This window comes from Cnephaeus nilssonii (assembly GCF_951640355.1).
Source record: "Cnephaeus nilssonii genome assembly, chromosome: 2".
In the NCBI taxonomy this organism is placed as follows: domain Eukaryota; kingdom Metazoa; phylum Chordata; class Mammalia; order Chiroptera; family Vespertilionidae; genus Cnephaeus; species Cnephaeus nilssonii.
In genome coordinates this window covers 14,538,128-14,558,492 of record NC_137073.1, presented here as the reverse complement: position 1 = coordinate 14,558,492, position 20,365 = coordinate 14,538,128, and the positions used below count along the sequence as shown (strand labels likewise).

Here is a 20,365-nt window from a genome sequence, read left to right as displayed (position 1 = left end):
CTGTGGGGGAAGGAACTGTCATCACCCCCATTTCTCAGGGGGTTAATAGGCAGACCGGTTGAGTTCTGGATCATATAAAGTGAAGAACTGGGACTCGAATCCAGGTCTGTCATAGCATCTATGCCGAGAGAAGGTGGTGCCTGGCCCAGCCGCCTGGGAAACCTATGCCAGGGCAGGTGTGGCCAGAGGTGTTGCCCACCAGCCTTCTGTCAAGTGCATTAAACTGCACCCAGTCCTACTACTTCTCACCTGTCAGCAACTGTCTTGGTCTCTTACATCATCCATTTGCCCCTTAATCATTTGCATCAACACCCAAACACGCTGCACTTTCTTCTATATTAAAACACATCAACTCTTGACCCCATGTCACCGCTCCCTTTACAGGGCCAATTCAGACACCGAGGTCCCCACCTCCTAGCGAGGCTTCTAATGGATGTGACCTTCTCCTCATTCCTTACTTTACAGGCCCTTCCTGGTCACCCTTCCAGGTTTCCTCCTCTTGTCCAACCTGTGATCCTTAGAGGCCCCAGAACATGATCATGGCTCTTCTCTATGCTATTGGACTGTGCTGACAGCTCCAGCCAGAACCTTCCCTTGGACTAGAGTCCCACTTGTCTTCCTTCACCTGGTTGCCCTGGAAGAGTCTGTGGCAAAGTTTAAGTTTTATTAGGGGGTGAAACGTCAGGGAAGCGAGTGAGGGAATAAGGGAAATGAAGCGAGAGCAAATATAGGTGGTATGTTCTTGAACTGACCACAATGGCTCACAGGCTGCTCAGGAAAGACCAGAAATGTGCTGGGGACAGTCCATCAAGGGGAGGAAGAGCAACTTATCTGCTGACTGGTCCCACCCATTTGTGTCAGCTGGGTAGCATGCTGTGGAAGCCAGCGCCCCTGGGAGAACAGGTCAGTGAAAGTGGTGAGGAGGCCATTGCAAAGGCTGGCCCTTTGCCTAGGGAGAGGCTAAAACACGGGGGACAGAGGAGATCAGAGCTTTATGATTACAGGGATGGGACACACTATTGCTGTGACATTCTTGCTGGGAGCCAAGGCTTGGGAGCAGGTATGGCTGAGCAGGTCAGAAAGGCTCAAAAGCTGGGTCCAGGTCACCCCCAACCTGCTCCCCTCACAGCCTTCTTCATCTCAGATACAAAGAGCAACTCCTTCCTCCCAGCTTCTTGGGCCGGAACCCGTTACCTTCGGCTCTTCCTCTTCTGTACCTTCAGAACATATCCGGCGTCCTCTCCCATCCACCCTGCGGCCAGCTTCCCCTTCGGCTGCCACATGGGTGCTGCTCTCCCTGCTTCCACCCACGCCTGCCTCAGCCCAGCTCAGAGGAAACTTCCAAAAGTCACATCTCACCATTCCTCAGCTCCAAATCCCCCAAGACCTTCCTGTCACAGAAGCTGGGAGTTAAAACCATGTCCTTGCTGGGCCTTGAAGACTTCATGCTGACTGCCCTTCACCTCTCTAACCTTCCCTCAGCTCCAGGAATTCAGCCTCCTTGATGTTCCTGGAATATCCTGGCCCACTCTTCTCTTGGGACCTCTCTAAGGAGCCAGAATCTGGACAGGAGGAAGCAGCTGACCAGAGGAGGGCAGGCCTGTCCATCACTGAAAGTCCAGCAAACACACTGAAGGCAGGTTCTCAAGTCTCTTCTTCAGCATTTTATTTTTGTCTCGAGTTCCAAGGAAGCCGACCCCACGAAGCCTCTGAGGAGCCTGGTGCTGCTATGGAAGGCCACGTGCTGAACAGAAAAGGAGCTGCGGTGTCGGTGACCCTCAGAGGAGAGCCATGCCCGCACTAGCCCTCCCTGTAGGGACTGAGCAGGGTGGGAAGCTCAGCCTCAGGCCTCTTTCCTGAAGGGCAAAGAGCACACAGCCTCTGAGGCTACCCACAGTCTCTGCGGCTGTCTCCAGCCACAGTGGGAGACAATGGCCCGGTCTCGAGGATTTTGTGCGACAGAGGAGCCCAGCCAAGCCTATCACCTTCCTGTGTGGGGAAGTGGGCACCAGGGTGTGAGATGGGCAAGAGGCCACGTCCTGAAAAAAGCGACAGCCTAGCCTGGCCATTGTCGCTCAGTAATTGAACATCAACCATGAACCAAGAGGTCACCATTTAATTCCTGGCCAGGGCACATGCCTGGTTGCAGGCTCAATCCCCAGTAGGGGGCGTGCAGGAGGCAGCTGATCAGTGTTCCGATGTTTCTCTCTCTCTCCCCCTCTAAAAATCAATAAAAACATATTTTTAAAAAGGGGGAGGGGACAGCCTAGGTTGTTCCTACTCCTTCACCTGCAGCCCCACAGGGCCTCAGCTGAGGAGGAGGCCACAGGGTGCCATCAGCAGGCACCCTGAGAAGGAAAGGGCCCCATGGGAAGTGGCTGGGGAACACCCAACTGAAACACAACAGGCTCTGGCTCTGCCACACTTTAAAGAGTGCTACGATGCACTTTAATGATTGCCCTGCCCCTCTGTAGCCAGGCAGCCCCCATGGACTCTAGCTGGCCGCCCTCTAGTCGCAGGAGCCATCCTTCCAACCATCACGCCAGCGCTCATCCACTTTAGAGCAGTCGAAGTCCGGCTTGCCTAGCTTTCGGTTCACCTCGTTGTGCAGGCGGCACAGCCACTGGGTGAAAGATGCCCGTGTGCGCGTGTCTGGCTGGTTCCTACATATCCTGTGGGGGGGCGGGGGGAAGCACATGGAGAATGAGGACAGGCAGTGGTCCACTGCCCCGCCTGCTCAATTCAGAGAGGTGGGATGCTGCTGTAAGCTACACCCCGGTGCACCTCATGTTCTGAGACAGTAATTCCCAGAACAGGGCTGACCCGGTAGTGTCCAGGCTTGGTGGACTCCTAGGCCTGCTCAAAACCTCACTTGGGGAGCTTGATAAACTCTCACAAGAGCCCAGGGCAAGATGTTAACACAGATCAGGCAACTTTACAACCTCATAACAATCAGGAAGCCTCACCCAGCTTCCCTGGCCCCAAGCAGTGTGGAAAGGGTGGGGCCTGCACAAAGGCGTAATAAAAGCCAGACCAGTTTCTTAGCACATGGGGCTCTGGTGCCTCAGCTCAGCAGACCTGTTCTAACGGCCCAGGCTTCAGGCTTCAAATGGCAAGGGCTGCCTTGCCCCACATCCAGCCGAGAAACGCCTATGGGTGCCAAACTGCCCCAGGCTGCTTGCCCTTTGAGTAGAAAGATGGCTGATGGTCCAATCCCCTGTTGTGGTCCCTGCTCTTGGCAACTCTCTGCCATTTCTGCACCTATTTCTCGAGGTTCTCTCTCCTTTATGACATCTGTCAAGGGCCCCAGGCCCAGGCTCCAGGTGGGATGCGGGGCTGCTTGCAGACGGTACAGAATAACTTACCTCTTCCTTATGTCTTCTGCACATTCCTCACATGGGTAAAATTTGGAAAATAAGTGTATGAGTTGGGCCATGTCTTGCTGTTGTTCTGGGGTGGGCAGGTCGGGGTAGTAGGCAGCCAGGGTGTGGAGGACGGCCCAGCTGTGGCGGCCCAGTTCCTCACGATCCTGAGGACAATCTTCCCTAAATTTGCTGCCCCGCTGCGGAGGGAGGCGAAGGGTCAGTTCAGTCTCCCGTACAGAAGCCTATGAAGCTCCCCCTTTTCCCTCCCCTGCCAGAGGCCCAGACTCCAAATGTTAGTCCTGCGGCGGATCCGGCCCTTGTGAGGCTGAAAGAATAAAGGCCGGGCCTACCTGGGAGGCAAGGTTCAGGAACAACCAACCCTCCAACCCTAGGGGCGTCCATCAGGCATAGGGGCAGTGGGATCGCTCGGCCGGGGCGTCGGGAGGCCTGCCTCGGGAGCCTGAGAACGCGGTGTGTGTGGGGGGGAGGGGGGGCGGGAAGGGGGAGTCGTGTGCGGGCCAGGGCTAGGGGTGGGCAGGGCTTGCGAGCCTCGGAGGAGTGGTGGCGCGACCCCCTCCCCGGCATCTGCACCTTCTGCTGCGTCCGCATCCATGACTTGAAGTCCACGCAGGCACGGCAGTGCCGTCTCCGGGAACTGTCCTCGGCGACCTGAGGTTCGGGGGTCGGTGCCAGGGTTGGAGATGGGGCCGAGGCGGCGGCGGAGTCTCTCCGTCCCGCGCCCCGGCCGCGCGCATCCGTCACCAGGTCCTCCATTGCTTCGGAGCGCGCGCCGCCGGGCAGGAAGGAGAAGAGGTTCCCGACCCCGAAGCGCCCCCGTTCGCTGGGCGCCGCCATGTTGCCCGCGCAGTGTCTGCCGGGCCAGCCTGGCCTCCAGAAGGGCCTCCGAGTCGGCCTTCAGACCCGCGTGCGCGCAGCCTCCAAGGCGCGGCCACAGGAACCAGCGCGCACGCCGCGGGCTCGGGCGCGGAGGCCGGGCTGCAGCTGCGGCTGGGGTCTGAGTGCGGCAGAGGCGGAGTCCGGCGTGGGGGCGGGGCCCGCACCCGGAAGGAGGCAGAGCCTGAGGCTGAGGTTCGGGTCAAGGACCCGCCTGATTCTCGGGCCCGGGCTGAGGCGGGGCCAGAGGCCCGGGTGCTGCCCACGCCCCTGGGCCTTGTTCCGCGGCCCGAGCCCGGCGGGCGAGGTCCATGGCGAGGCTCCCGCTTCCTCCAGAAGAGCAGCGTGTTGTGGAAGGTGCGCCGCGGCCGCGCCGTGGACTCGGACGGCGGCCGAGGCGAAGTCCGTGTTGCAATCCTCAAAGCCACCATTGCTCCCTCTGACCGTCCCGCGTGCCTGTAGCCCGGCACTGGGCCTTCAACTGGGGGTACGCCCCGCAGCCGGCTACGCGGCGCTATGGCAACGTAGGGCGGGGCCTGAGCGCAGAGGGCGGAGTGCCCTAGGGGGAGGTCCCGGGGGGGCGGGGACTGTGCCTGCAGAGGAGGCGGCGCGCCTCTGAGCTTCTGCGCGAACCCCGCCTGCGGGAAGGAATTAAACCCAGGAAGCAGTGCCGCAGGGAACTCTGCTTCCGTCCGTACACTCAGTCATTCAGCAAATATGTGTGTACGGAATGACTGTTCCAAGCACTATTCCAGGCGCTGGGCAGGGCGGGTAACAAGATCCAACCCTGACCTCCTAGTCCCAGTGGTCAAGACGGGGTGGGGGGTGGGAGTTACACTAATAAATGTTCACTTACAAACTATGGTGGGGTGGGGGCCATAACAGGGCGTGGCAAATTCAGGTGGCCTTCTTGGGAAGGTGACCCTTATGCAAAGGCCTAAAGGATACGGAATCAGCTGAAGGGGGCAGTCATGGACGAGGCTGGAGGTGGGAGGTCTCAGCCTCTTGCATAGGCTGAAAGGCCGTGGGACAGGACCTGGGGAGAAATCCAGAGGTGGGCAAGGGCCCACCCGGGATCTTTGTCAGCCGCCATGAGAACTGGGAATTTATTCTGAGAACTGTGGGAAGGTACTGGACAGTTTTGGGCAGGGCTACCTCTACCTGATCCCATTTCTGTTTTGCAAAGATTCCTTTGGAGAGTCAACTTCATGGGAGCAAGTAGGGAACATGGGCATTAGGTGTGTGTGGGGGGAAGGGGGGCTTGTAGTTGCCCAGGTGAGAGATAAGGGTAGGGGCTATGGAGAGGGGAAGATGGAAGGGATCCAGGGTTGTGGGGAGTGTGGAAGCAGGGGGTTATCAGTGGGTTAGCTGAGGGGCCTCAGCAGCCTTCTAGGTCCCTGGCTGCTAGTAAATTGGCCCTTCCCTAGCTTCTATCCTTTGTCTGCCAGGGGAGCAGGGTCTGTTCCTACCTGGACTCTGCCAGGCCAGACGCCCTCAGCATAGCCCCCACTGAGATTGAGGAGAGTGAGAGAGTTGGGCTAAAGGCACTCTGAAAATCAGGCCTATGCCAGCAGGTGTTCACTGTCCAGGCCAAGACCAGTGAGGTTTGAAAGCTTCAGAGAGAGCCGCTGGAGGGATACACAAAAGCCCTTTGTCCAAGCCAGGTGGTTTCCTGGAGGGATGCCCTAGACACTGACTCCTCCCTGAAGGGCTTCGGGTGGGGTCCCAACACAGAGCTGGTGGCCTCAATAGCAGGAGGAACACTGTGCGCTAAGGTTAGATTGAGCTCCAGAAATCTCCCCTATAAGAAAGAAAGCAGCCCGGAATTGTGGGGTACCTGGGCACATGCTCTGGAGACTACAGGGTCTTCTCACCATCCAGTGGGGGAATGGTCACTCCTGATCTCAGAGGCTGTGTTTGCAGTAACTTGTAATAAATTGTAAATTTAGAGGCAACTCTCAAAACAATCCTAGCCAGCCCCGCTCCCCCCAATGCCAGTGACTGTAGAGATGGACCACCACAGGGAGGGAAACCTCTGGGGTGAGCCTGTGAGACCCTCCCCTCCCCAACACATACAGAAAAACTGGCATTATTCACTTCATACAAACTTCCTCCTTTGTGACTTGGGGACATTAAGAAATCCCGCTCTGACCGGTTTGGCTCAGTGGATAGAACGTAGGCCTGCGTACTGAAGGGTCCCAGGTTCGATTCTGGTCAAGGGCATGTACTTTGGTTGTAGGTACATCTCCAGTAGGAGGTGTGCAGGAGGCAGCTGGCTGATGTTTCTCTCTCATCCATGTTTCTATCTCTCTATCCCTCTCCCTTCCTCTCTGTAAAAAATCAATAAAATATATATATATATGAAAATCTTCCCTCCAAGTGAGGATTAAACCGTTCCCGATGACAACTGTGTTAACTGTCCAGGCAAGTTCAAAGGCAATGCAGTGGGGCACACCTTGGCAGGAGGCTCTCACCAACCCCAGCATTATGCAGGACTGGGAGAGCAGGGAGGGTGGGCCAGGCCTAGCGGCACTTTGATGGGCTCTTCCTTCTCCACCTCCCAGGGCAGCAGTCCCAGCCCCTCCGCCGCCTCTGTGCTCCCCCTCCTCCATCCAGACCTTCAGGTGGAGGCCCAATGAGGAAGCTAAGGAGGACAGGGGGAGGGCAGTGCTGCAAGGACCTGGCAGGTCTGAGGCATCAGGGGAATTCCAGCCAGTCTTCCGGGTGCCCAGAAGCACCTCGTCCCTGTGCGGTCGGGAGCCAGCAGGACATTCTACCACACGCTGCTGACTCCAGAAGCCCAGGACCTGGACCTGAGACCACAGCCATGGTGGGCCCTAGGCACCCCGTGTCAGTACGGGCAGCAGCTCTGGTGCAGATAGAGAAGCTCCAAGTAAGTGCTGGTCCCTGTGGACCTTAGGAGGAAATAGGGAGGGAGGGAGGGAGGAAGTTCAGGGCCCAGTCCCTCCCAGGTGCCTCCAGCCTTTCCTCCAAACAGATGTTCGCCTTCTCTGTGTGCTGGTCGGATGACAGCAACACCTTGGTGCGGAGAAGCTGGGACGAATTTAAGAGGCTCCATGTGAGTGAACCTGGGACTTCCTCCAACTGAGCGACAGCCCCACCACGCCTGCCCTCACACCTGTGTTGGCTTCTAGCCCCTATGATCCCAGTGAGATCCCCCCACCCTCAAAGACCAATATGCCGGTTCTCTCCCTTAGAAGATCCTCAAGGAGACCTTCCCGGTGGAGGCAGGCCTGCTGCGGAGATCCGACCGAGTTCTCCCCAAACTTCCGGGTCAGGCACCAGTGATTCTGGGAGGAGTAAGGGGAGGGGCCGGAGCAGCAACCGGGTGATGGGAGCCCTGGGGTGGGGTCCCACGGACTGTCCCCTGTGCTGCCCATAGACGCATCTACATCACTGTTGGCGCGTGGGGGGCGCACGGGCCGCGGCCTGGCGCGCCTGCGGTTGCTGGAGACCTATTCTCGGGCGCTGCTAGAGGCAGAGCGAGTATCCAGGGGGCCGGCGCTCATCGCCTTCTTTGAGCCGCAGCTCCAGGACCTGGAGCCTTCACTACCGCCTGGCAGGTGCCTGACCCACCCCTAACTCCCTGTGGGAAGCATTTGGGTGGTGGGGGCTCAATGATGGAGAAAGGGCCTGAGCAGTACAGGGCTGGGTGAAGCGTGGCAGCCCATCCCCACACCTCTCTCCTGCGACCACCCTTTCCAGCCTGGTGATCTTGCCCGTCCTGGAAGAGCCCCCACCCCGCCCTGTGGGCAGTCTTGCCATAGGCAGCCTGGAGGCTCTGAGCCTGCACTGTCTGCAGCCCTTCAGTACCCAGGATACACGGGGCCAACCCTTCCATGCGCAGGCCCAGGAGGCCCTAGACGTGCTGCTGCGACACCCCTCAGGTGGGGCTGGGCAGGAGTCTGGGGGCTTGACCTGCTGCACCAGGATCCCAGCATGCCCGGGGAGCTGAACCCCTGCCCACCTTTGTGTACAGGTTGGTGGCTGGTGGCTAACGAAGACCAGCAGACGGCATGGTTTCCTGCTCCCTACTTGGAGGAGGTGGCCCTGGGCCAAGGACAAGATGGGAGACAGCCCTTCGGGAGTAGCGGTAATGAGACTAATCCCCTCCCCATGCCCCCTCCACTGCTGGGCAGTGTGCAGCAGGCTGGGGGCAGAAAGCACCTGACCCAAGGGTGAGATGCAGTGGGAAGACTAGGTGGGGGCAGTAGCCCCCTAGTATGTACCTGGGCCCCATAGTGGGTTTTAGAATGGTCCCTGGCATTAGCAGACACACAGAGAGAGGGAGAGCCTGGAAGTGGGACTCAGTGCGAGATCGATGAGGGGACAGAGATGGAAGCCCTGTGGTAACCACCAAGTGCCCACTCCCAGGCTCCCAGTTCTGTGCTTCCCAAGCCTATGAAGGCAGCCAGGTCGACGAGCTGTCAGTGCCTGCGGGGGCAAGAGTGCGCGTGCTGGAAATGTCGGACCGAGGCTGGTGGCTGTGCAGGTGGGGCTTCGGTGGGGGGAGGGGGGCAGAGTCTAATGGGGTTGGGAGGGCAGGGCCAAGTGCTAACCAAACTCTGCCCTCCTTGCAGGTTCGGTGGCCGCACAGGTCTTCTCCCCTCTGTGGTACTGCAGCCAGATGGGCTAGGCATGCTCCTGGATGGGCCAGGGCTCCATTCTGGGGCAGAGGGTGGAGAGAACAGGGCGGGGGAGGCCCAAAGCTCCCCCGAGTCCCCCCAGGTCATGACACTTCCTCCTACTGTGCCAGCCCGCCCCCTGCTGAGTGCCATTCAGAACCGCTGCTGCACTATCACCCGTAGGGCACTGGGGAGGGACCCACGGAGTCAGGAACATCCTTGAGGGTGTGTGGAACCACATGGAGAGAGTGCTGTGTACCCCCCCGCCCCCAGGGCAGGGGGAGGTGCGTTTGAGGGTGGGACTCTGGCTGGCAGGGCCAGGAAGCTACACTCCCCCATTTCCTCTGAGTAAAGTTCTGATTAACCCACACTCAGCGTCCACGCTGAGGGGCAGGGCCTGTTGGATTGCACAGGCCAAGGCACAGGGATGATGTTTGGCCAAGGTTGTAGCCTGGGACCTGGGGTGAGACAAAAGCCTAACAGACACAGGGAACTGGGATAAAACCTTCTGGTGTTTCAACAAAAAACAAAAATAAAAAACAACAAACAAACAAAACCTTCTGGCGTTTCAGAGGGCAGAGGGGGCTGCAGGGAGGGTGGGCAGCTTCATGTTGTGCCACAAGAAGTCTAGGAAGGTGGCTGCCTGCAGGGTCCGACTGAGCCGCTGGAAGTGCCGCTCTGGGAACGACAGAGGATGTCAGGGGGACCATAGAGTCCGGCCAGGCTGCTCCCCACCACCACCCAGGGCTGCGTCCATGTACCTGTGTAGGGCAGCAGGGCCTCAAGCGAGGCCCGCACACCTTCGTACGTCAGCAGCTCTTCTGGGGCCTCGTGCCGCAGGAGCACACCCAGCACGGCCTGGGCTTCGTGGCAATGCCGCGAGTTGGTGTTCCACGTGACACAGAAGCGCAGCAAGGCCTCTGCGGGTGACAGGGATGGTCAGACCTGCCTGCTGGCCACCCCACGATATCAGTCATTGTCCAGCCTCTGCCCTCCTGCCCCGAACCTTTCTGGTCTCGCCGAAGTCGGAGCACGGTGGCTTCCAGTTTCTCGAAGGCCTCAGGGTCCCTCCGGATGGCTGCAGGAGGAGGGAAGGTAAGCCCCAGGGAAGGAGCAGGACAGACCTGAGAGGACCCTCCTTCCCCCTCCACGGTCGCCTGTCAGGCCCCTGAGGTAGCACTGACCCTGGATAACAGTCAACACAGTATGGGGCCGGTCCAGGGAGATGGCCAGGCCCAGCGCCCGCAGGTACCGCTTCTCCTGGAGCAGGTTGTCCAATTCTTGCTGCCTGGCGGGGGAAGGGAGGACAGGGCCACAGGGCTAGGGCTGGGGCTGAAGGCAGAGCCATGAGGGGGCTGGCTTAGGAGCCAGCAGACCAGGCCTGAGCACTCACTGATGGTGACCTGTGTCAGTTGCTCCAAGCCTCAGTTTCCTCATCTCATAAAGCAGGGGTGATGCTTATATACCCTACCCCGAGGGGAGAGGGTGATACTGATGCATGGGAGGTGGCACTCACAAGGAGACTGGGTGGGGACCCTCCAGACTTACTTGACCACCTGCTCCTCCCGCTTGGCCAGCTCCTCTGCCTGCTCCATCTCGGTAACATCCTGGGGTCAGACTGGGGTCAGAGTGGAACCTCATGCTGCCCTGCCCACTCTCCGCCCACTGCACCAATGCCCACACACCTTCCAGAGGATGACACAGGAGTCACTGGCGCCAGTAAGAGCACGGTCGTCCAGCTGGCTGCAGTGAAGCCCCCAGACCTTGTCATGGTGGGCATCCAGCGTCCTCACGCACTCATTGTTCTTGATGGTCCAGAGCTTCACGAGCCCATCAGAGCCGCTGGGTTTGGGATTGGGAGGGGGCTCAGCACTGGGACCTGTCTGCCAGCTCACCACAACCCCTCCCCTGTCCCCAGCCCAGTCACCTGGACAGCAGCTGTGTACCCCGGCTCACAAAGGCCACCTTCAACACAGAAGCATCATGCCCCTCGAAAGTCTGCAGAGTTGGGACAGGGAGGGTATGAGATAGCATCAGGGAGGGACCAGGACTGGGGTGGGGGCCGGGCCTGGGGTGGGGGCTGCTTACCTTAAGGCAGCTGAAGTCCTGCAATGCCCAGAGCTTGACAGTGCCATCAGCTGAGGCAGTGGCCAGCACCTGGTCCATAGGTGAGAACTGGACACACCAGAGGCCACGCCGGTGGCCTGAGAAGACACCCAGCAGCTGGCACTGTGGCAGGGCCCAGAGCTTGGCTGTGCGGTCCTGTGAGCCTGTGGCCAGCAGCTTGTCATTGGGAGCAACAGCTACACTGTTGATGTCCTAGTGATGGCAACAGGTGGCAGCTCAGATACCCCTATCCCAGTGAGGGCCCTGCCACACTGCCACCCCAGTGTGCTCACCTTGTCGTGGCAGCGTTGTGTCGCCTGGGCCTGTAGGAGAACAGGGCCACTGTCTGGGGCTGTGCTCTTGGACAGCAGGACTTTGGGGATGGGCCACAGCTTCACAGTGCAGTCCTGGCTGCCCGTCACCAAGAAGGTCTCCTTCAGCCTAAAGCCCAATTGGGGGGCAGGGAAAGACGCCTGATGAGCCTTTGCCAGCCCAGTCTGCCAGTGCACCACAGCTCAGGCCTGCAGGACCGTGGTCCAGATCAGAGGGGCTGTTCCAGAAGGCAGATGGCCTGAGTTACCCAAACACATCTCCGGGACCACTTGTCTGCCCTTGGTGCCGCCACCCCAGGTGACTTTGTCCCAACAATGGGACCCCAGCCCTAAACACAGGGAGCGCCTTCTCAACCTGCACTTGTTCAGTGTCATTCTCTCTGCCCCAACATCCTACCCTTTTCATCCACCCCGCTCCAAGGCCACTTCCTAGAAACCCCCATCCAACAATGGCACTTGGGGTGCTCCGGGCCCATTCGTTCGTTACTCTAGATCCCTAGGTTAAAGCTTCAAAGAGCAAGGTCAAAGGCACCACCTTCTCCTCTCCGTCTCCCTGAGCTGGGACTCCATCAGCAGGGCCTAGGTCTCCACGTCTGTGACACTCTGGATCCCAGCCCTGGCCCACTACCTAGAGCAGCAGATGGTGCCCACGCTGTGTGTGTGCCCAGAGCCCTGAGCCACACAGGTCACTTCGCCAGCCTTGTTCATCCTCCAGATGCGAATGCTCTGGTCCTGGGGACGGGAGGGGTGAGGACAGAGGCTGGGCCCGACTTTCCCACTGGGTACCTATACCTCCACACCTCTTGGGGTACCTCACCTTGGCGCAGCTGGCAAAGAGCCACCCATTCCGAAACACATCCAGGGCAAGGACAATATCTGAAAGAAAAGTGGAAGAACGGTCAGAGATCAATTAAGGGAAAGGGTCCCAGGAGCGTTGGCCTGGCACCCTCACCTGTGTGGCCATGGAGAATCTGGCAGGCTGATGTCTGCAGCTCAAATACTTTCAGGCAGGGGCTATTGGAGGCCACGACAATGTGGGAGTCCTCAGGCCCAAGGAACCGGACATCCAGCACCTCCTCGCTGTAGCCGGCAAACTGCAGGGTGGAGGGACACAAGCCAGGGCTCACGTGAGAAGAGGGTCTACATCCCGAGACCGAGGGTTGACCAGGGGGCAGTGCTCACTTGTTTCTGCAGCTTCAGAGAATGTGCTTCATAGAGCAGAAGGTTGTGGTCAGCAGTGACAGTGAGGAGCAGGCCAGCAGCTCGGACCAGGGTGCAGTGGGTCAGCTCCCGCCCAGGGCCTGACAACTGCTGCTGTGTGTGTACACATTGCCCAGAGGCTGCCTCCCACACGCGCAGCACACCTATGCGGGGATAGAGGCTGCTGGGACTCAGGTCCATGGGCCACCCCCAGTCCCTGCTGCCTGCCCTGGCCTGGCTCCACACACCTTGGTTGCCAGCTGTCAGGAAGTGCAGGCCCGTGGACTTCACACCCAGCTTGGGTGCCAGCTCCTCTGGCAATAGCACTGCGGCCTCCACACTCTGAGGAGGAGCAAGTCAGACGTGGCAGCCCCACTCCCAGCCCCAACCCACTCACTGGCCCTCACCCCCCAGGTGCCCCACCTCAAACACAGGGATGGTCCTCAGGGCCTGGTGGCTCCGCAGGTCCCAGACAATGCAGATCTTGTCCCGGCCCGAGCTGGGGGGAAACAGCCACCTCAGTTCCCGACTCTCAGCCATGGCCCTCTCTGCCTGCTAGGACCTGGGTAGCTGGTTACTGACCTGAGCATGGTGTGGCCATCAGCACTAAAGGTAAGTGAGGTGACAGCACTGTAGTGGGCAGTCAGTACAGCCAGGCACGACTGGTCCTGTAGCGACCATACGCGGATGGCGGCGTCTGTGGCTGAGGAGAAGAGCAGCAGGCGTGCGGGGTCCGGGTGGAAGGCCACCAAACTGCAGGCAAGGTAGGTGCGGCAGGTGAGCTGTGTCATCCCAGCATGATGCCCCACTCACCCAGGCTCTGCTGTCCCTACTCACTGCACGACACCTGGCGATCCCCGAAAGTGGTGTGTCCCATAGTGCCGCACAATGTCCCAGATACGCACAGCCCCATCACAACCGCCTGTGGAAATGTGTTTGACGTGAGGGGGCTGGTGTGCCCAAAGCCCCATGCCCGCCAGCCGGCCCATCCACCTGCTGGGGCCCTACCTGTGGCCAGCAGCGTGGAGGTGGGATCGAAGGCCATGGTGGCCACAGGGGCTGTGTGTATCGCTTTCCACAGGCGGATGACACTGCCCTCTCGCCAGGCCCAATGAGCCAGCAGCAGTGCCCGACTGGCTGTCACTAGCACCTAGGGGAGGATGTAGTTTACCTGGGGTGTCGGGGGTAGAGGCAAGGCCACCCACCCTCACAGACTCCAAGTTTGATTGGGAAGCACTGGAGCCCACCTCCTACCCCTGCCCCACATACCTCATCATCAGGGCTGAGATCAAAGGCAGTGATGTCCTCCTGGTCCTCCTAGGGGAAGAGCGGGCGCACAGAACGCTATGAGAAGAGGCTGCTTTTCCACACTAGCCCCTAACCCTGGCTCTCCCTGCCCTCACCTGCTCCAGGCTCTGCAGGATGGCCCCTGAGGCCACATCCAGGATGTTGACTTTGGTACCACAGACGGAGAAGAGGTACTGCCCAGTCTGGTCCAGCTGGTGACAGAGAGGGTCTCAGCCAAGATAACACTCTGTAATCCCTGCCTGCCCCCCACTCTGCCCTCTCCTCCCCTCCCCGCCCCCGCCACGAGCTGGTACCTGCACCTTCCCGCCCTTGTAGAAAGGCTCGATCTTGCGCTCGACAGCATAGCTAGAGGGTGGACAGAGAAAGAGAGTGAATCACCTACCCCTTGGTCCCCAGTGCCAAGTGCTCTCCCAGAGGTCAACCCAATAGGTCCTTGTGACTGAGCCTCTGGACAGCAGTAGGGATGGGGTACTGGCGGTGATGAGTTCTTTTCACTGTTGTGAGGTGGGTGTTGGTATCCCCTTGTTACAGATTATTTGAGACCCAGAGCTGGGCTGGTGATCTACAGAGGGTCCCACTACAGCATATGCTGTCCAAACAGTCCAGTTTTCCCAGAGATTCTCCAGTGCAGATCAGGCCAGGCCTTGGGGGCCCCCTGCTGGCCATGGGAAGCCAGGCCTGAGTATTGGCCCATGGCAACACACTCAACACCATCCCTGAGGTCCAGCCTGAACCCTTCCCGAATCCTTCCTCCATCCCCAGCCTGGCCTGCACCTCAGTCCCCAAGCAGTCCTATTCCATCCTGCTTGGCTGCCTCCACGCTGGTCCAAGTCACTGCACTGTCCCCTATAGAGAGAGGCTCCAGCATCTCTTGCTAGTGCTTGCCACAGCCACTGGTGAAAATGATTAGCCAAATACACTTATCCCATCAAACTGCTCTCCAAAGGGCAGGGCTGAGTCTGTCCCTTTCCGGACACTGAGCATTTAGATGTTCAGCAGAGACTTGGGATTCAGGGCTTCCTAGGCCACTGCTGACGGCCCGTCTCCTGACCTGTCCTCCTGCTCCCCGGAGAAGAGGGACAGCAGGTGAAAGCTCCCAGCCGCCTGACCCAAAGGTGGTTCTTCTCCGCTACCCGAGGGTGTCAGAGGCCCCGCTCCCATCCAGAACCAGCCTCCATCTGTGTTCAGCCCGCCCCTTCCTCCTCTAGGATTTCTCGTCCCCTACTCCCCAACTGGCTTCTAATTTAATAACCTGGCCGGGCCCCAGGCCCCCTCCCCGAGAGCAGCCATTGCTGGCTCTCTCACCTTATAATATTACTACAGCCTCCACGACCCCGCGGACCAGTCTGTACACAGTCCCCATCTTCTCCCCAAACCCGAATGGACACCCGATCCGCGGCGGGCGCCTTCGCTACTCCGGCTGCGAACCCGGCTCCCTCCCCGGGCGGCGCCCACAGCCTCAGTGTCCCCGCTCACTTGGCCTTGAAGCGGCTCAGTCCGGCCGCAGCCTCCTCCATGTCGCTGCCGCTGCAGCCGCCGCCGCGTGAGGGAGACCCGAGCGCCGCTCCGTACCGCCGGCGCGCTTCACTGGCGTCACCGCCCGCGACCACTGTGACGTCACACGACCGTGCGATCCGCGCCAGTGGCAGTGGCTGCAGCGTCAGGAAGCGGAAGCTGGCAGAAGCGTTTCCGGCCTGGAGGTTGGGTTGTACTCCGGCTAGGGCCGGTGGGGTGGCACAAACTGCGTTCACTAGGTAGTTGGCATTTTATCTTATTTTTTATTGAACTTACTGGAGTGACATTAGGTAATAAAATTTTATTGGATAATAAAATTATATAGGTTTCTTCTGTAATACGTCATCCTTATATCTGGCCTTGACTGACTAGGAATCGAACCCGCAACCATAGCATAGTCAGATGACACTAACCACCAGAGATACCCAGCCAGGCAGGAAGTGCAATTGTAAATGGGGTTGTGGAGGAGGCTTCATGGAGGAGGTGACCCCTGAGCAGAACCCTAAAGTAGGTGAAGCAGGGAGCCCTGTGGTTATCTAGGACGGTGCTTCAGGCTAAGGAACAGCCATGGCACAGGGCTGGCGTTAGGAGGAGCGACGTAAGCCCATGTAGTTTCAGGGAGAATGATAAGGGGAGGAGGTCAGAGATAATGGGGATTCACTGTGAGTCATTGTGATGAGTTGGCTTTTACTCAGCTCAGGAATTTGAGCTGTTTGTGCTACTGGCTACGAAGCTGGTAAGCAAATTGCCAGGAAGTAACTGGGAAGGAGACTGGGAAAAACCTTTGTGAGACATTGAGTGGAAAGTAGCCAGGCAAAGGAGAGAGAGGGAAAAAGCTTTTGGGCAGGGAACATAGCCAGTGTTAAAATCCAGCGGTGGGAAAGAACTTGGGGGAGGTGGAGGGAGAGGGGCCAGAAAGTGTCCCTGCAGGGTGAAGGGAGTAGTGCCTGCAGAGGTGGAGGGCTGCAAGCACAGAGATGGCGGGAGCAAGCCAGTTCAGGGCTCGTGTTTATTTATCCTTCAATTTACAAGGTACTTTGGTCCTGGACCCCCCACACCTCAGCCCCAATGCTGCCTTCTGGGGTGGCCTCGGCATCCTCTTGCTGTGCACTGAGGAGCAGTGCGTCGTTCTCCAGGAAGTTTCCTAGTTGGGCCAACTGCCTGCAGATGAGGCTGGTGGTGTGGTGCACCTTGCGCACGTGCTGGAGCAGGCACAGCACTAGGGTCTGGCTGCGATCCTGGCGCTGGCCCCAGGCTTCGCGCAGCTCACAGTGGTAGTTGTGGGGTACATGCTCCGTTGGGTCCAGGGTTGCCCCACAGCCCAGGGTGCAGCGCTGCTGGGTACCATGCTGGCAGTGCTGCAGGTGCTCCGCCAAGGCCCCACGTGGTATTTGCACCATGCAGCCCGCGTTGGGGCAGGCCATTAGCTCGAAAGGGCATGAGTTCTGGTGCCCTTTGCGATGGGCCAGGGGGCACGTCACCAAACAGCCAGCTTCAGCGTTCTTGCACTAGGGGTGGGGGAGAACAAGGTGAGCCAAACCAGGTCAGGCATTGCCAGCCTTTGAGCTGCCCACCCCCAAAACATTACCCACCCGTGACATACATTCCACTGACTAGGAACCAGTGAACTAACTGGGAACCTCCCAAGCTCTTAGGCACCAATGATGTGGAAAGAGGGAAACAGCTGGACAAATGCTTGGAGGTGGGAAGAATCTAGATCTCTGAGAGGAGGAGGACGGGTTGAGGCCTGACACTTGGAAAATGGAAGTGCATGGCTGAGTTGCACTAGACGATTGTATGTATGCATGTATGGCAGGTTTTTATTTTATTTTTAATATATTTTTATTGATTTCAGAGAGGGAGAGGGAGAGATAGGAACATCAATGATGAGAGAGAATCACTGATTGGCTGCCTCCTGCACACCCCACTGGGGATCGAGCCTGCAACCCAGGCATGTGCCCTGACCAGAAATCGAACCGTGACCTCTTGGTTCATAGGTCAAGGCTCAACCACTGAGCCATGCTGGCTGGGCTATTTTTTAACCTGTTTTTGCATCTACAAAATTAGGAGGCCGGAGAGTTAATGGCTGACATAGAGATACATTATCCTCTAAAAATTTTCTGATCCCCATTTTACATTTGAGCCCTGGCTGGTGCTGCTCAGTGGTTAGAGCATTGGTCAACACACCAAAGGGTCCTGGGTACAATTCCCAGCCAAGGGCACATTCCTGGGTTGTAGGTTCAATCCCTGACCCTAGTCAGGGTGCATGCGAGAGGCAACCGATTGTGTGTGTCTTTCTCTCTCCCCTCCCCCCTCCCCCCTCCCTTCCTCCCTCTAAAAAAAATCAATGGAAAAAAATATCCTCTGGTGAGGATTAATAACCAAAAAAAAAACCCATTTACATTTGAGGCCCCAGGAGCTGAGTAGTTATGTAACTTGCCCAAAGTCACAATGCAAGTAAATGGAACTCAGCCAGGGCCGATGACCCCAAGTCTGCAGTCTGTGTTGCTGGAGTAGAAACCCTCAGTTCTCTGAGGGTGAGATTCTCCTTGCTCTGCCCCATCCCCCAAGGGATACAAGGAGGTTGGTGGCAGTGGGTGCTTTGAACTACCTTAACTTCCAGGTGGCCAATGGTCTTTCGGAGTTTATTCACATGGACCATCTTTTTCCGTTTCACCTCTTTCCTGCAGCACGGACAGGTCTTTTGTCTAGGAGGCATGAGTCGGGTGAGTGTTGGGATTGGGAAGGGAGCAAGTGGCAGCAACATGTTGGTCCCTTCTCTCTAGCTGGAAGAGGCATGAGAGGGCTTTATAGGGACCTCTCAGCTCTGAGGCCTGGCCAGGGGCTGCAGGCAGATAACACAGGGTGAGGGGACCCACATATTTCAGTCTCAGATTTAGCAGCTGAATCTTATGGCCATGGCTTTGCAGACCTTCCCCTCTATCCTGGGTTACAGAAATGGCCCTTATCCCCACCCTTGCCTCCCAGCCTCTTGGGAACCCAGTAGCACCTGGCTAGCCACCGGAGAATGCACTTCTTGCAGAAGATGTGGCTGCATGGCAACCTCATTGGCCTCTTGAGAACTCCGTGGCAGACAGAGCACAGAAAGTTGCTGTCGGGAGGGCTGGTGAAGAGGTTGAGATCATACCCGCCACTCTGAAAAGGCCAGGCCAGCATCAGGGGCTGGCTGGGACCAGAATCTGGTCACCCATTCCATATGCCAAGAGGGAGACCCCAACAAAAGCTTTGGGTAGGGAGGTGGGCCACATGAGAGCCTCAAGTGGAGGGGTGGGTCAGCACTCACTTTGAGGGGGCAGCTGTGAGAGGGTCAAGACCTTTGAATACTAATCCCCAGCTTTAGAAACTGGTCTTGGCCTGGATTTACTCTTGGCCAGAGTCCTCTGAAAGCTTTCCTTATTCCATTTGGGAGCTTGTAAGCCATTGTCCACCCTTTCTCAACGTGAGAATTGGGAGTTCAGCTCTGGGGAAGTCTCTGGATTTAGGCACAAATATAAGGGCCAGAGGCAAGAGGGTCTTGGGCTCACCATGATGTGTGTCTAGACGGCAGCTTCTGACCCCTGGGGCTGAGGAGCCTCCATTTCACAGGGGGAGTGGGCCGACATCACAGTGGCATTGTCCCAAAGCAGGCCAATCACAATCCTGGCCCGGGGCCCACTGGGACTCTGCACCACCTGGCTCTTAACTGCCCTCCCCAAAAGGGCACAGACCTTACATTTGAGCCCTGGCTGGTGGTGGCTGACAGCTGATCCCCAAGCAGCACTAGGCCAGGAATCAAACTCCTAAGGACAGTAACCTCAAGACTGAGGCTTCAGCAGGAATGAAGGGATGGCTCCCCTCTTCCTCCTAAAATAGTGCTGCCCTGGTGGCTAGATCTCCAAGAGCTCAGGGGCTTTAGGATCTAAGACCCAAGGTGCTCCAGGATACAGACCAGGGAAATGAGGACCAAACTGCCACTCAACCTACAGTACAGGAAGAGCTAGCCTGTGGTAAAATCTCTGAGTAGGTAGGCTTGGACCATCTGGGCAGGCCTATGAGAAAGGCATAGGGAAGTCAATTCCAACCTGAGACCAGCATGTTCCAACATGTAAAGCACAGAACAGAAAAGTGTATTTCCGTACCACTGAGTGGTTCACTCACCAAATCCTAAAGACCCTAACCCTGTCCTGTGTGAAGTTACAAAGGAGCCACTGTTTGAACTGTGAATCTTACACTTCTATCCTTGCTAATGGCTAGCAAGCCCAGCGTGACTCCTATCAAGCTCAAGGTACTTTATCTGCTCTCGTGTGGGACCTTAGGAGTCACCCACCAATCTTGGGGAAGCTAAGTTCTACCCGTGTGGCATCCAAAGTAGAATAGGGCTGGCTAGGAGGAAGAGGTGTCCTACACGGGTCTCTCCTTCACAGCACACACTGATCTTAGGGTCAACAGATGCATTTTCCAGGATTACAGGCAGGGGACCAAAAACACGCACATGCACATGAGTTAGACCAATAGCTTTATTAAAAAATTAAGACAAAATAAATTAAGTAGATAAACAAAAAAAGAGGACAGCGAAGTCCCTTTACTGCCACGATCCTGGCGGTGTCGGCCTCAGGCTTGGGGCATCCGGGAGTCCTGCGGGCAGAAAACGGGGTGAGGATCTGACATCAGAGCACGAGATCCCTAACACCAAGGGCCCCGAGCCGCGTCGCGTGTCGGGGCCTGGGTTTCACCTCCCCACATCGAGTGGACAGTGAGCTGAGGCCCCCGGTGGCTCTGGGCGCCGAATCTCACCCACGGTCACGGCCAAGGCCGCAGGTGATTTTCAACCAACGCCGATCTCCCGACCACCAACCCAGCGACATATACAACCCAGAAGCAGATACGCGGACCTACCTGCAGCCTGCGAAGGCGCGCGCAGCGGAGAGGCAATTTATAGCGACTCCCAGAAACCGAAGACGCGCAGGCGCACGCTGGGCTGACGAGGCCCCGTGAAGCC

General features: G+C 58.0%; 4 protein-coding genes and 1 long non-coding RNA gene across 6 annotated transcripts; 1 reads left to right on the top strand and 4 right to left on the bottom strand.

The window, feature by feature from the left end:
* Window positions 1-1,422: 1,422 nt before the first annotated feature.
* On the bottom strand, window positions 1,423-4,757 carry GFER (growth factor, augmenter of liver regeneration). The gene is made up of 3 exons (XM_079761756.1): window positions 3,957-4,757; window positions 3,366-3,562; window positions 1,423-2,672 (listed from the first exon to the last, which is right to left on the bottom strand). The coding sequence occupies exons 1-3, from the start codon at window positions 4,218-4,220 to the stop codon at window positions 2,510-2,512; spliced, it is 624 nt and encodes a 207-aa protein (XP_079617882.1). The 5' UTR covers window positions 4,221-4,757; the 3' UTR covers window positions 1,423-2,509.
* Window positions 4,758-6,663: 1,906 nt separating this feature from the next.
* On the top strand, window positions 6,664-9,141 carry NOXO1 (NADPH oxidase organizer 1). 2 transcript variants are annotated; one of them, XM_079794049.1, is made up of 8 exons: window positions 6,664-7,152; window positions 7,258-7,338; window positions 7,478-7,553; window positions 7,663-7,843; window positions 7,986-8,167; window positions 8,260-8,373; window positions 8,655-8,772; window positions 8,861-9,141. In XM_079794049.1, the coding sequence occupies exons 1-8, from the start codon at window positions 6,895-6,897 to the stop codon at window positions 9,126-9,128; spliced, it is 1,278 nt and encodes a 425-aa protein (XP_079650175.1). In that variant the 5' UTR covers window positions 6,664-6,894; the 3' UTR covers window positions 9,129-9,141. The 2 variants fall into 2 exon arrangements, with proteins under 2 accessions (XP_079650175.1, XP_079650174.1); XM_079794048.1 differs by having other exon boundaries at window positions 8,655-9,141.
* A 323-nt stretch (window positions 9,142-9,464) lies between these two features.
* TBL3 (transducin beta like 3) lies at window positions 9,465-15,443 on the bottom strand. The gene is made up of 22 exons (XM_079794026.1): window positions 15,328-15,443; window positions 14,145-14,196; window positions 13,947-14,042; window positions 13,813-13,860; window positions 13,552-13,693; window positions 13,381-13,465; window positions 13,126-13,296; window positions 12,967-13,042; window positions 12,792-12,885; window positions 12,526-12,707; window positions 12,296-12,437; window positions 12,161-12,219; window positions 11,972-12,075; window positions 11,305-11,452; window positions 10,994-11,224; window positions 10,833-10,903; window positions 10,591-10,747; window positions 10,454-10,512; window positions 10,090-10,193; window positions 9,912-9,983; window positions 9,667-9,825; window positions 9,465-9,583 (listed from the first exon to the last, which is right to left on the bottom strand). Exons 1-22 carry the CDS (start codon window positions 15,366-15,368, stop codon window positions 9,474-9,476), a joined length of 2,403 nt encoding a protein of 800 aa, XP_079650152.1. The 5' UTR covers window positions 15,369-15,443; the 3' UTR covers window positions 9,465-9,473.
* A 948-nt stretch (window positions 15,444-16,391) lies between these two features.
* RNF151 (ring finger protein 151) lies at window positions 16,392-18,576 on the bottom strand (the record flags this gene model as incomplete). The annotated part of the gene is made up of 3 exons (XM_079761902.1): window positions 18,377-18,576; window positions 17,978-18,074; window positions 16,392-16,874 (listed from the first exon to the last, which is right to left on the bottom strand). The coding sequence occupies exons 1-3, from the start codon at window positions 18,541-18,543 to the stop codon at window positions 16,392-16,394; spliced, it is 747 nt and encodes a 248-aa protein (XP_079618028.1). The 5' UTR covers window positions 18,544-18,576.
* Window positions 18,577-19,871: 1,295 nt separating this feature from the next.
* LOC307115454 lies at window positions 19,872-20,355 on the bottom strand. Its single transcript, XR_013815108.1, has 2 exons — window positions 20,263-20,355; window positions 19,872-20,001 (listed from the first exon to the last, which is right to left on the bottom strand). It is a non-coding gene; the product is annotated as an uncharacterized lncRNA (long non-coding RNA).
* Window positions 20,356-20,365: the final 10 nt, after the last annotated feature.

Excerpts from the sequence above, each read along its gene's own strand:
- GFER (XM_079761756.1), bottom strand. The coding sequence starts at position 4,220 with ATGGCGGCGCCCAGCGAACGGGGGCGCTTCGGGGTCGGGAACCTCTTC. Across the intron at positions 3,563-3,956 it reads GGATGCGGACGCAGCAGAAG|CGGGGCAGCAAATTTAGGGA; the intron begins GTGCAGATGCCG and ends CTCCCTCCGCAG. Across the intron at positions 2,673-3,365 it reads GCAGAAGACATAAGGAAGAG|GATATGTAGGAACCAGCCAG; the intron begins GTAAGTTATTCT and ends GCCCCCCCACAG.
- NOXO1 (XM_079794048.1), top strand. The coding sequence starts at position 6,895 with ATGAGGAAGCTAAGGAGGACAGGGGGAGGGCAGTGCTGCAAGGACCTG. Across the intron at positions 8,168-8,259 it reads GCTGCTGCGACACCCCTCAG|GTTGGTGGCTGGTGGCTAAC; the intron begins GTGGGGCTGGGC and ends CTTTGTGTACAG. Across the intron at positions 8,374-8,654 it reads ACAGCCCTTCGGGAGTAGCG|GCTCCCAGTTCTGTGCTTCC; the intron begins GTAATGAGACTA and ends GCCCACTCCCAG.
- TBL3 (XM_079794026.1), bottom strand. The coding sequence starts at position 15,368 with ATGGAGGAGGCTGCGGCCGGACTGAGCCGCTTCAAGGCCAA. Across the intron at positions 12,220-12,295 it reads GATTCTCCATGGCCACACAG|ATATTGTCCTTGCCCTGGAT; the intron begins GTGAGGGTGCCA and ends CTTTTCTTTCAG. Across the intron at positions 11,225-11,304 it reads CACAACGCTGCCACGACAAG|GACATCAACAGTGTAGCTGT; the intron begins GTGAGCACACTG and ends TGCCATCACTAG.